This window comes from Antennarius striatus, chromosome 1 (assembly GCF_040054535.1).
Source record: "Antennarius striatus isolate MH-2024 chromosome 1, ASM4005453v1, whole genome shotgun sequence".
NCBI lineage: Eukaryota > Metazoa > Chordata > Actinopteri > Lophiiformes > Antennariidae > Antennarius > Antennarius striatus.
This window is the reverse complement of record NC_090776.1, coordinates 10730609-10745108: the sequence shown is the minus strand read 5'-3', so window position 1 is coordinate 10745108 and position 14500 is coordinate 10730609. Positions and strand designations below refer to the sequence as shown.

General features: G+C 39.1%; 1 protein-coding gene across 1 annotated transcript in view; it reads right to left on the bottom strand.

Moving 5' to 3' along the window:
* The window catches only part of itga11a (integrin, alpha 11a), a 52622-nt gene extending 39814 nt beyond the window's left edge, over positions 1–12808 (bottom strand). The window contains exons 1-2 of the mRNA XM_068319103.1: positions 12748–12808; positions 4270–4384 (exon numbers count right to left, since the gene is read on the bottom strand). Coding sequence (XP_068175204.1) covers positions 4270–4384; positions 12748–12793 — 161 coding nt within the window. The 5' untranslated portion in view covers positions 12794–12808. The remainder of the gene's footprint in view (positions 1–4269; positions 4385–12747) is intronic.
* Between the last annotated feature and the right edge of the window lie 1692 nt (positions 12809–14500).

Sequence of the window (14500 nt, the reverse complement as noted above, 5' to 3'; positions counted from 1 at the left end):
CCTGGTACAACTGCAGAAAAATAAACAGAGGAAATAGAAAGTGCGAGGCTTTTGTGGTGCGTGCAGGACTGTGTATCCAAACAGGATTAGAGACCCTAGCCCCCTTGCTAATTGAAGGTGATGTGGCCTCCTCTTTGCTCCCCACAGGTCGTCTACTCTGTCAAAGTGTTTAGAGCACCATAATGCTCAGTAGACACGTGAGGAAATGCCACATTCTTGACCCGGTAAACTTTCAACTTAGTAGCTCTCTAGTTAGCAGTCATTGACAGAAACTGTCAACAGACCTGATGTCCGAGATGTCTTTACATCTTCATGTGACCACAGTCAAAAAGGGCCTTTGATAATGTCATTCTCAATTAAAGGTCTCTAAATATGTTGTCACGGGGAGTTGTGACCCGTGACAACATAAAGCGGTGAAGGAAAATGGATGGATGGATAAATATGTTGTTTCCTACGCATCCGAATCTTCTTGGCTAAAGAGGAAACATCTTTGACAGATACTTTTTTGTTGTTTTCTTTTTTGCCTAGAGTTCTTGGAAACAACAACATCTAAGCAAACTAGAATCAACAAATACTTCTTGATGCTCAGAGAAAGCCACCTGAATTATTCTGGATGTCTGCCTCACTTCAGGTTTGGGCCATAAAAATCCTTTTTTATGGAGTCACTGTCCAACTGTGATCATGTTTCCATCCAAACACGGACTAGAAAATAAAGCGCTATAGCTGCTGCAGTCCAATACAGTGGCTCTCAGGCAACACTGTTAATCGGACCGATTTTAAAACTATTTAATTCTGAAATGAGGTGATGTCACTTGAGGTTAAAGTGACATCACTTCATGCTTCAGTCGGTTTCATGCGACTGAAGCATGAAACCGTTTTTCAGTTGACCATTAAAGTCATATATAAGCATTTGAGGTGAATATATCCATACAGTCTACCAGAGAAACAGCAAAAATGACTGTTCTGAGATTGGTAAGTTCATGTTCTGCTGTGTCGTTGCAGACTGTAAATGTAAATGTAAATTCTCATTCCCCCTAAACAGAAAAAAGATTCTGCCCTGATGGAACCTTCTCGCTTGGAATGCTTGAAACTGAAAGGTAGGTGGATTAACATTTGTGCTGCAACCTATTTCCACCCAGATTGCAGAGGATACCCACAGTGACGGAGAAGCCCTTTTTTGAACTGTAACTTTGAATTGAGACATCAGTCACTGTAAACATTAACTCACAGGTTCTTGTAAAATGAGATGCACACTGAGAGGAACCAAACTGTCATTAGTGGGTTTGGATATTGGTATCTGGCCTTTAAAACAACCCAGACAGATAGTCTTCTACTTAAAGATAAGAGCTCATGGGTTCATGTCTTCAGATGCTGCAACATTCCCTGGTCCAGCTGAGAACTGTCAGACTATACATGACACACACAGTCACTGACTCCCACGGTTACACAAATATATGGTCTAGCTTGAATTTGTACATGCAGCTGTGAGCTCACATAGCCAGCACACACTGCCGCACTGACTAAACAAGCTTTTAAAACAAAACTCCACTGGATGAGTAACTTGTCTGTTGGTCAGACAGAAGACCAAACGAAGTGAAAGATCATCAAGCCACATCGCTGAGAAGCATAAAACTGGTATCTTTTTTCCCATCGCAACTAAAAGAATTGCCAGTGTGTTCCTGGTGTTGCACACTGCAATTATTTAATTGCTTATAAATAAAGATGCTCTAATGCAAGATGTATGGTCACCTAATAAAGGCACCCAAATCCCAATAACTCCACTTGGCTTGATGCTGTTGTACTGGGCTGTGCGTTCAAACATTTCCACCTAATTTCCCACAGTCAAGGAAGTGTCCTTGGTGAACTTTTATTCCAAACAAACTAGCCTTTGCAGACATTTTCCATTTTGGTAGGCATGCTTGCCTGACAACTGCTCAGAATGGTGCTAGGTCGGATTTTACAATGTGATGGACAGACCTGCTGACAAGTGGGCGCTGTGGCCAAGTCAGACTTTCTGGTTTTTCACATTATTTTCCAAGTGTGTCACCGTCTCTCTTTGTAGGTTATAAACACACAAGTGCACACCCTGACACTGAAACTGAACCTTAAAGAAATAGGCATACATAATACAGTAATCCCTCATTTATTCGTTCTTCAAGATGCACGGCTTCACTAAATTGCAGATTTTTAGTAGGTAGTCACTTGATTCGGTACACGCATGCTATTGGCTGACAGCATCCGTGCATTCCAAGACTTACAGAACACAGTGTACTTCCGTGTATTAAAGAAACAGTTTTCTTTAATGCAAAAGTGTTTAAGCAGTCTATAAGAGTGTGGGAAAAGGTAAGACAGACAGAAGGTGGTTTAATATCAGTATGGAGAGGGTGCATTTTTCTCTGGACACTGCACCAAGCTGACAGCCTCCTCCACACAAATTTTTGTAACCGGCACTCATTATTTTGTCTTAGGTGCTAACATTTAACTGTGCCTAACCCATGGAAAAAATGACATCCATTGATCGGTTTTCGCATGGCTTCTTCTGCATCTTTATCCTTACTATCCACATTAATATCTGTCTATTTTTCTTCATTAACTTTTGACAAAACTTTCATTTTTTATTCAACATAGCACTCATTTTCACTCGGTTTTTCTCCAACTTTTGCATCTTTTTCGGAGGCAAAGTTATAATGTAAGACTAACTCATCGCTCTCTCACTGCAGCGTGTAAAAAGAGTGGATGATGTGTTGTTGTTTGGTGGATTTAAGGCCGAATCGTGCAGGTGAGTCTTGTGACGAGAAAAAATCAAAACATAATGGCAATTTTCGGTTTCAAAATTTAAGTGGAGAAATAGATAAATTGTAAATACATTGAATGGCTTCTGCATTTTTCCTCATATTTTATTGCGGTAAAAGGTATCAATTATTTTTTTTGGAAGTATTTAAACCTTGCGTCCCAGGGATGTACTGTATGTTGCCTGATGGTGTGTCTCAGTCAAAAAATGAATGTCAAAGACGCGAGAACGCACGCTAACTAGAACACTGCAAGGAGTATATGTCTATTTTAAAAATCTCATGAACAGTGCAAAACTGTTGGCATACCAGCTTGTATGTCACAAAGTGAATGCAATAGTAACTAGATGGGATTGACACTTATGTCACAGTCAGGGACAGTTTCTGCTCTCTGCTGTGACAAAAAATGTGATTAACATACTGTATGCAGTAGTCTGTATTATTTCATAACTTGATAAGATGGGAAGTCCTGATATGTCAATTACAAAGCAGCTCGCTTGTCTCTGCCTTTCAAAACAACTCTTGCGACGATTCTTAAAAGCTTTTGAACTAGAGACAAAATTTGCCCAGTTGAGTCTGAAAATGACAAGACGAAGGAATATGAACTAAAACGTAAAGTTTCGTTATGATCCATTTGACATACAGTTTTCTTTTGAGGGTTTTTTTTACTGTTTTGGAACACTGGAGAGAAACAACCATTTATACATGAACAAATAAAATAATATTTGATCACTTTTGAAATCACAGAGAAATAAAAGGTGCAGTATACCAAAGGGGATCATTCACACACAGGAGCATGACAGGAGGTCGTCATGGGGATTGCAATTAAATTTTTCGGAGATGCCAGAAATGAATATTGGCCACCATATGGTTCCTCTTAGCCTAATTATAGGGTGCAATAGCGTGTGTCAAATTTTGCTACGAGGATATTTGATGAATATGACGTATCTGGCTCAGAACACCACCTTATTTTTTTAATGGGAGGAAACTCTACTCTCCACAGGAGGGATATAGTAGATCACTATCTTTCCAGGAAAAGCCTCAATTCCCCAGGCATTCTGTCAGGAGTCTGTTTCACAGTTCTAATGTACTTCAGCTAATCCTTAATCATATATAATAGCCATATATAACTAAAATCTGGCAGTTTAACAAATCTTTTGAATAAACATCAAAACAGATGCTGATATTTTATTTAATCAAATCTGGATGATAAAAATTAAACTATAACTCAAGTAGTTACTTTTGTCATGATGTCAGCACTGCAGATTTTCCAGGAGCTAAATAACTTAAACTGTAGAATAGACAAATAAATCCTAGCTGTCACATAACAGCTGGGCTGCTGCACAGCGAATACGCATGGACTTATAGTAACTATGAAATGGAACAGAAATAGCAATTTTCAAAATGATAAGAAATTTACTTTGACTGGAAATTAAAGAATATTTGATGATTGGGATATGAATGAATGAAAGCCTCTCACCACTTCTCTCCTCCTGCAGCCATGTGTTGCTGAACGGTGTATCCAAACTGGGCTTGTTTCGGACCTTTGATGATTCTGGGTTTCTTCGTGTCGATGTTGAAGCAGTCGTGAGGTCCTTGAAAAACAAATCATAATTTTCATCGGCTTAAGAAGAGCTAGTTTTCATAGCCGTGTGTTGGTGCGTGAGTTTTATGTATACAAGTGGTGATGGGGACTTTTAGATTGATAAATCTCAATATGTGTGGCAACAAACAGCTGCAAAATATTCTTACTCACTGTTTAAATAATCCTTTACGCTGTCTTGTGCTTTTTGCATGCGACTGAGCTGTTTGTCACATTCGAATGATGGTCTTCCACTGGACATTTTACATACGAAGAGTTGGGTATAGCAGTGCAGCACTAACATGATCAAGCTTTTTGACAAGCACCCATCCAACACAGTGCATCACAACCTATGATAACAACATAAATGTTTTACAAATCAGTTCTAAATTAAAAGAATTTTCGTCTCATAAGATAACATTGCAAAAAAATCACTACCACTAAAGATTTACTACATTGCTTCATTAATTCTTGCATTTTGGTCAATTTCAATGAAAATTTGGCTCTGGTATTGTAGTTAATAGTGAAATGTAATCTGACAGGTACCAAGAGGATAAAGTGAAAGCTGTTGTGGGACACGATCAAAGCAAAATTGTTTTTCCAATTGTGTACCTTTATCTCCCTTCACATCTTTAGACAGCTTACCAGGTGGTAAAAAGAGCAGTGAACATCTGTCTTCAATTAAAATACCAGTCAGGTGAGGTATTTTTCATATTTTTCATGTCATCAAGTTACCCGTTATGTCTGATTAGTGGTAGCAGGATCATTTGGCTTTTAAATTTGCATCAAAAGAAGAAGAAAAGTCCATTTGGAACACAAATAGAGAAATAAGTGGGGAAAAAAGTGGAAACTTTAGGTAAAAATCTGATTAATCTATTTCCTGCTTAATTCTTCTGTGGTCAGCGCCTCTGATGGCCAGGCCTCCTGCATTTATTGATTAGCGCTGTATTGTTGATCTTTCAAGTGCTATAAGGTCATGGATCATATAAACTATAGGAAGGAAGGTCAGGCAAACTTCCCATAATGAAACAAGTTTTTTTTTTGTGGGAGATATATATTTTTGCTCGAGAAATATTTTCTCACAGTTTGAGCTGCACCATTACCTCTGATTAAGCTTACTTCTTACATCTAAGAGGGACTTTTCACAGACATTTTGTGTAATGTGAACCCACTCACAGCTTTTTGCCCAATTATGAGGATGTGAGGATAAGCTATGTGAGCCTCATCTTATTTTCAACAATAAACAATAAGGTGAGACATTGCTTAACTATGATGGGAGAACTTAAAGGTCATATATTGTGCTTTTTTTAATTGATGTCATTCAGCTGCCAGATGTCCAACTACACTGCATTTGAAATGTCTTGCCCAAAAGTGATCCGTGGTCCTCAATATCTTTGATTGAATATTGATAAATTCTCCTCAGCCCCCAAACGCTCTGTTAATGGGGGGTAGCTCTCCTAGCCCCTCCCCCCTCTGACCTGCCTTGATCAACCCCTCCCTCCCCTGTGCGTTGATGTGCATTTGTTTACTTACGCCACTCGAATGCATCAGCATAGTCTGGAACTTTATTAACTTTCAGTAACTTCACTGCTACGTATTTCGCTCTAATTTCTTCTCATGCTTTGCACTCTTGTTTTTCATGATATACCGTATTTTCCGCACTATAAGGTGCACCTAAAAGCCTAAAATTTTCTCATGAACCCATAGTGCGCCTTATAATCCGGTGCATCTTATATATGGATTAATATTCATATTAATATTGGTTAAAAACTTGATCGCTCAAAAAAGGCCGGCAGTCTGGCCGCCAGTCATGCCGCACTGCGCCACCAGAGGAGCCCCCTCACAAGGCACTCGGGCCCACGCCCCCTAACAACGGTAGTCAAGGGGCGTCACCGAAGTCCCGGCTCTGACTGAGCTGCTCTCAGACGGTAGAACCGACTGTAGGAGCACCGGTGATTACGTAGCAAAACATAAGGAACTTTCAACAATTCTATTAATAAAGTTTGACTGACTGATCTCAGTATTTCCTAACTATTTGTCGTCGGAAATAACCCACTTTAAACTCAATTGGTCTTAAAAATGTCATTTTGCTGTCATCTGGAATCTAGTGACGGTCCATTCTATTAGTCTGTGGAAACACACGGAGAAACTGGCATAAAGGTGAATGAAAGACCCTCAAAGCTGAACTTCCAGCCTTTTCTGAAATTTCAAGAGCAAAGTCACTGCTAGACAAACGTGTCTGGTGTGCTGGGAGTGATTTACAAATGTAGTTGATAGCTCTGGGGCGCATTGTGTATTCTGTCTGCAGTGATGTGCTGTGAGATTCACGGCGGTGAGACACCGACGTTAAAGTCAGTTCTGGGAGTAAAACAGCGTCATATTTTCCAGTAAATTAGCAGCCTGACATTAAAAACTAGTTAAAAATTGTTTAGGACACACAGCAGCAAATAGCTGCACCTCACCTCCGACTGGACTACCGATCGATCGAAACAATATTTAATTAATAAACAAAGACGAACGTCGGAGCTTAAATATCTGCTTCGAACACATGCACACTCCAAAAATGTAAAGGTAATACAGATAGAAGGTGTTTTAATATCAATTATGAGGAGAGTTCATAAACATTTAAACTACCGTAAATAGTAGGATAAATAGATCGCCATCTTGATCGCAGATTCCTCAATTGCGTGTGGTTCCTGGAAAGCATTGACCGCAAAGAACGAGGGCGCACTTTAATGTCAATCACTCTGTCCAATCACATAGCGCCGTTTGTGATGTCACTAATGGCAACTCCAGCAAAATCCAATCTTTATGTTTCGGTCTGGGCCATGAATTCCAAATATTTATTGATCCAGGAAGCATCAATAAATATTCTAGGAGTTGGTCGGGTTAGGGAGGACCACTATACTAATGTAGAGACCTGAAAGGTGTGATTTTCATGATAGGACGCCTTTAAACTAGGGGTGTCTATCTTAATGTATTGGTGCTCCTGCTAAATCTGGAACCCTGAATGCAAAATTAACAACTAAAAGAGTTCGTTTTTACCCTAATTTCCTCCAGTAATTCCGGCATGTGACAAACAGGTAACACAATGACTGAATCTGAATCCATCCAAGGGCAAATTCTATGTAAGAAAAAAACAAACTTCGTATTGCAATGCTGACCTGTCCTGTTTTGTGTGTCTGAAACATTTTTTTCTGCACAAAAATACATCTTTGTTGATGTTAACAAACATCTTTATCTCTAACCGGACCGAACCAAAGCAGGACAAATTGACCTGAATCCCCAAAAGGATCAATAAAGTTTTATCTAACCCAAGTTTCTGAAGTAATGGGAATGTAAAATAACATAAAATTACATTACTTTTTGACTAATAAAAAAATCTTGGATTGCAGGTGACAGGTCTTCAAACCCTAAATAGACATCTAGAGGCTTTGAATTCATCTGTAATGGATCACAATAACCTGAATGAATTAATTTGTGTAATACAGGATCCCCCCCCCCCCCAAAAATGAAAATGGTCATTGTCTGAATTCCATTAATAATGTCTATTTAAGAGCATAAAAAGGTTGGTTAAACAAATATCTATTCCCACTGCTCTGCTGAATGTCTCCGTACACCCGGGTTCAAACTGAGGTTTGGGGACTACAGGCAGTGTCAAAGCCACCACCACAATATTTCTTTGGGTGGAGTGATGACCAGAGAGCAGATAGGTCACTCATTTTAACATCTCACAAGTGACTGATTGTATGTCCCATCCTGATTGGTAAAACCGTAACCTGTTTGTTCTGTTTCATCAAAACCTCATTTGAAAATCAGCTTCCTCTGCCATGCAAACTATTCATGTAAATATTGACACATTCTCCACATTGCTCATTTCCTGTCAAATGAGTGGTTCACATATACAGCTGGCTTGATCTCTATCCCAAACATCCTCTCAAAGTTTATGTTTATGCAGAAACATGAAAGGGGTGACTTAGCATAGATTTCTGGGAACACAGAGGTGTATGAAAAATAAATAAAGGTCAAATAAAGCATAGAATCTTGATAAAAGAAATGGTATAATGCTTTTTTCATTTTGAAGTTTCTCCATATTATTCAACTGGAAAACAGATATGTATGGTTCTGATGACTGATTTAATGCAAGGATGGCTTAAGCAGTGACAATAAATTCCCCAGGTCACAATCATAGCTGAATGCTGATCAAGACACAAGCAACGGCTGACACATGAACAGAAGTATCAGGGTGAACGCATCGATTGGAAGTGTTCCAGTTTCCTTTTCAAGGCACTAATGCAGCAGGGCAATGTAAAATTCCAATATCAATAGCCTCTGAAGCATGTTCAGAACCTCGTTGGGTTTCCTGTGTACTGGCTTCCATGCCCGGATAAATAAACCTCAGTCCAGTGGCTGCCGATGTAACGCACATTAGTCCGAGGCTGCCTTTGGACCAACACCAAGCTGCAGGAGCTCAACCACAGAACCACTGGCATGGAGCATCCATGCATTGTGCAAATTCCTTGCTTGGTACATTCTCATATCAGTCACACAAAATGTAGTTTTATAAGTTGATAAAATGTAATTTGGTCTAGGATGGAAACGTGCAGTAGTGCCACATCTATTAATATATCAACACTGCATTTTGAGTAACTGGCATCATTGGGACAGTAGACATCTGAAAAAGGGATGTACAAAGTACACAATAGATATCTGGGCAAAGATTTACAAGATATTATGGTTTAAAACCACAAAATATCAACAACAGAGTAACAACACGTCTCCGGGCAGCAAAAAACAGGATGTTTGCCAGCTGGATGTCGGCTAATGTATCAAGCAGGATTACATGACACTGTCGAGATATCTGCACAATTTGATTTGATATAAATAACATTACAAGAGCTTGTGCAATAAGACATCATGAATTGCTTTTCGTCTGAGTAACTGTTGATAGTCAATGCGTCACTATAAATGTCAAAAAGTAATCTTGAATGGTCAGTGCATTTTGAGGAGACATTCTGCTATGAACTATCCCCATGATGCTGTTACTACCAATATATTGAGTCACATAATGTTGTACATTTTTGGACTCTGCTGAAAAACAGATGAGGTAGCAGAAGAATCCAAAAAGTAGTGAATGCAGAATGAAGAAGTGAGGACTTTTCTGTTGAGGAAACTCATTCACCTTTAACTGTGTAATCATCTAATTTGGATAAATAATATATAATCAAAATATCAAGATAAGAAGAAAATAACAGAGATGCACGAAACCTAACGTTTTTGGGTATATATAGGCAAAGTCACGTTAAAAAACAGGACTGTTAGAAGTCGCAGAAGGACTTTTTTTAATCTGTTATATTGAATAATTTTAATCAAATAATTTCTCAGCATTTGCAGTTTTCTCCGTTTTAATTTTTTTGTCATTGACTTCAAGTAACTGTACATTTTACACAAAGCATGTCTGAGCTGTTTAATGCAGTCATCAGCATTATTTGATATAAACCGCAGTACAAACTGGAAGAGTCTCAGAAACTTCACCTCATGAAATTCATGGACCAATAGTTTTGTTTAATGTAATGTATAGTTGATTTCATGCTCACTGCTCTTATCATCAACAGAAGCGGTCTTCTTCAACAAACATCAGCGTTGGTTGTTTCAGCAAATACCCCAAACCCCACAGATTAACCTTCATGTCCTTTGATTCTATCCTGGCACTGAGACTCTTGTCCACAAGCAGTAAGGAGTAAAACAGGTTAACAACTGTTATTACTGATATTATACTGTTATTACAGAACAAAGGCTTTTGTTGACACTTGTTCTGACATAAAGGGACATGGTTAATACCTGTAAGTTATTACCAGTTGATGAATTTTGTGTGCCTCGACTTCACCTAGATGTAGGTCACAGCAGAAACAAAGAAAGCCACAGTTCTTCAGACATCTACTATACAGCTCTGAGCTGTCATGTACACTGTGCTGCAAGAAGCCGCATTGATTTTGCTCAGCTGCGCTTACACACTTCCATTAATTTGGGTTTCATGTTCTTGTTATTATTGTGTGCTGCATTGTGTGTGGCACACCAGTACTTTGGAATTCTATTGAGCTTCCAATCTATATCTGTTCATCTTTAACAAAGACCATAAATGGACCTTATACTGGGAGGGTGAAAGTACCTAAACCTAAATACTGTATATTGGCACTCAAAATAACCCAAACTATCCACCCATCCCTAACCAAGTCTTATGTGCTGATTGGAGAGTTGGACACTTATATCGAGCTGTTGTATTGAGAACTGTCTTCAGGTGATGAGTCAGCCTAAGTCTGACTCTAGAATTACTCTCCTTCAAGCTACCGTAGTAGCGACCTCAGCTAACCATAACTTGCACTGTCTACAGAAAAATGTTATAAGTGGATAATCACGCAGTGATGCTCAGACTCCCGAAGTTCTTTGGGAAGTGGCCATGATATAATTGCTACCATGCACTTTGAGGTTTTCCCATTAAGAAAAAAATTGACTTTCTCTGTTCCTCATTATCAGGACACCTCACAGGATATTATCGTTCCCGGTCAGAATCCGGCACATGCCATTTTTTCTTCGATGAAACACATTTTTTGAATTGAATGATCTCTTCTTGGGAGAAGTGAGAATGTTTTTTTCTGAATATTCTGTAAGAAACAGTCTAACAGTCTTTCTCTTCAGCCCCATGGTAAACTGGCGTCTAATCTGGGATAACCACACCTTTCGCCCATAGCGAGCAGAGATCTAGCAGACCTGTGACCCACAAGGCATGATGAGACAATTGCTATTGTCTCGTCCATAAGAAGATGGATGGATGCCAGTAACTGATTGAGATAGTTGTGTCTTTAGTGCAGCTTAACTCACTGCAACAAGATGGAATGATAGTGGAAAAGCTTTGGGACAGCTTGGCCAGTATATGCATGGATGGCACTCTTTCATGAAAATAATAGGTAACAGTTAGAAATATATTCATGTGAAGTGATCTCACACAGACATGTCTGCCTCTTAAGATGGCCCTACTCAGAGATATCTGGATAGCCTAATTGATACTTAAACCCCAGGATTCCACAAGCATCAGATTAACATTCTGCCTCTTTCTCAGATGTCTGCCAAAACATCCCAGACCACAGCTAGCATAGAATTCTTTTCAGCGCAGACTCCAACTACGAGGTCAGCGTCTCCCTCACTGGGGCATCACTCCAACAAATTCCAAAATCAAACCAAATATTTACAATGGAGATTTCCTCTGCTCCACTCCTTCAATTTGTCTTAGTTACCCAATGACTAAATTATAGATTAATGAATTCTTACTGAATAATTTTGGTCTTGAATTCTTCAATGTTCCCTCTATAGTGTTCGCTCATTGTGGTACAATGAAAAATGAGTAAATAATGCATTGCTGCTCTAAAAAATATGGAGAAACATTTTCTTCATGCTAGAATAGCCCCAGTGATTAACATATGCACCATTTTATTTACATGTTGGCTATGAACAGTGTTAAAAAATAATCAGAGATCCCGGAATTTTTACTCACGCAACTGTCACTAAACTATTTTTTACTTGTAGTGAATGAACATACATGTCTGGATATCAAACGTTGTACTTTGCTGCCTTTTATTCACTCTGCCCCGCTTCCTTTTCTTCGTCTTGTGTCGATGTGTTACTGCTATAGTGATTTCACTGGTAATTGACCACAGTTCTGGCAGAACACCAGCAACTCTCTTTTCACTGGAAACTTGACTGTAAAAAGATAGCATCAACTTTCATTTGAGGGAACATGTGTGCTTCCAATGAGACGCAGAGCTGTCCTTTATACCTGAGCCGGACTGCATATCCTTCATTGAAACCACTGACCTCAGTCTTCCTTTCTCTGACCATGATACCGGGTCAGGATGTAGTGTTATCATATCATTCACACAGACAGTCATTCATTCATTTAAGAATATAATGCTGTTACTTTCATTATACAATGTTAATATAAGGGTTGAATTACTTTACTCAGTTTGGAAATGAATTTAAAATACTAACAAAAAGTTTTGCAATGGACCTTTTAAAAAAACTTTTAAACACTGCAGTCTCAAAGTTTCCAGTTGCTTTAGGAATGACCCAACATATAACTAAATTTTAGAGAGCTGTTATTGTACTGAATGAAGAAGGGCTGACATTCACATCATACAACAAACAAAAACATGTAAGGAGCCTTTCCTCTCTTTCTCTCTCTCTCTCTCTCTCTCACACACACACACACACACACACACACACACACACACACACACACACACACACACACACACACACACACACACACACACACACACACACACACGCAAAGATATAAAATAAATAACACTTTTTACTCACCAAACTGCTGGCTGCAGATCCAGAGCAGGAGGAAGAAGTACTCCATATGTTTGCAAGTGTGCATCTGACAGTGTGTGTGTATGTGTGTGCGTGAGTGCGTGCGTGTGTGTGTATGTGTGTGTGTGCTGCCTGCTGTGAGTGTGTATGTGATGGGTTGAGGCAGAGAGACCCAGTGGCAGGCAGAGTTAAAAATCCCACTCTGATTGAATCAGGTCTAAGTTGCCTATATGTCGGGGAAGTAGGAGGCGACTACAGGAGAAGGAGGAGGACGTCCACTCTGACGGAGCAGGCTGCAGCACTCAACTTGCTTTGACTGGTTGCACTGAGTATTTTGGACTAATATCCTAGTATCCTAAAATCCTAATATCCCTGCAAACTGCAGGGATAAGGTTTGAACTTTTTCCAGTATAAATAGTTTAAAGGTCTGTCTCTCCACTGCGGTGAGGTTCATGGCTGGTCAGGCACTGACTTCATCATAATCAGATGAAGATGTTTACAAATATATGAACCTACAGTGTAGTTTATTCACTATTTAATGAGCAACAGTTAGTGGGTTATTTTAAAGTCTCATAGCAGAATTATTTTCACGTAGAAACTGTAACACATAAATAAGCACATTTGATTAAAAAACTTATGTTGTTACCTACACGTTTTTTATGTTATGTTTACTTATAAATGAAGTCCATGTGCCGCTCCTTCTGAACAAAAGCATCGAAAAAATTTTGAGTTGAGATATGTAATTTTTATAGTAAGGCAAGGTGAGCGGAAAACAAATGAATGGCTGCACTTCACTCGCTGACTATAGATTATATTTTACTGTCACTTCTTCTGCGGCCGAAGACGAAGAATTCTCGGCCTAATCCCTGGGATCACCAGTGCCCCCTACCATGAGGCACGAGAACTGCGTGCCTCACTTTGAGCCTTTTTCCCAGCGGTTTCAGGACCGCTCAACTCAAGAAAGACGTTACACACATAGTTGTTGACAAAAAAACCCCCCTGTAGATTATATACATTAGCTAAATTATGAAATGTGTTTGAACATGTTAATAGCACATATAGAGAGACAGCATTATGGTCTCATTGTACAGCATGCCAGCACAGCTACTTGTAGTTGTGCCATTGCACAATCCATGGTGAGGTACTGCTGGCTGGTGCCTCACTGCATGTCTTTTCTCAATATTTCAGTGGTAAATGTGAAAATTCAATGATTTTGAGGAAAAGTAATGAAAAATTGGTGATGTTAAATGGAAAATAACTATATGATACACGCAACTGGATTCCATTTTCCCTTTTTTCTTTTATGATGGAAGGTGAGGCCTGCCTCCCCTGACTGCACGTCACTACTCCACTGAAAGATTTAAAACAAAATGTTGATCTAGAGCAAATTTCAAAATTATTGCTACCTTGGGACAGCAGTAATTCAGTCCACTAAGTCTTGGTCTGGGGACCATAGGGTGGCCGGTTCAAGACCCATGTGGGCAAAAAAATTTGATTGCTATATTGATGGGACGTTTTCTCCTTCGAGCAGTTGGTACAAAAATTTCAGATCTCTAAACTATACTTCTATAGATATTTGCAACTACACACTTTTATTAACTAAAATTCAAAATACCCCCCCCCCCCACTTGGCTTGCTTGACTCAAGTTTTGATTGTATATCAATGAAGAAACAGACTATTATTATGAATTATGATATGCTCTACTCTCACAATGCGACACGTTTGGACCATCTTAAAAACAAATGGGAGACAGAT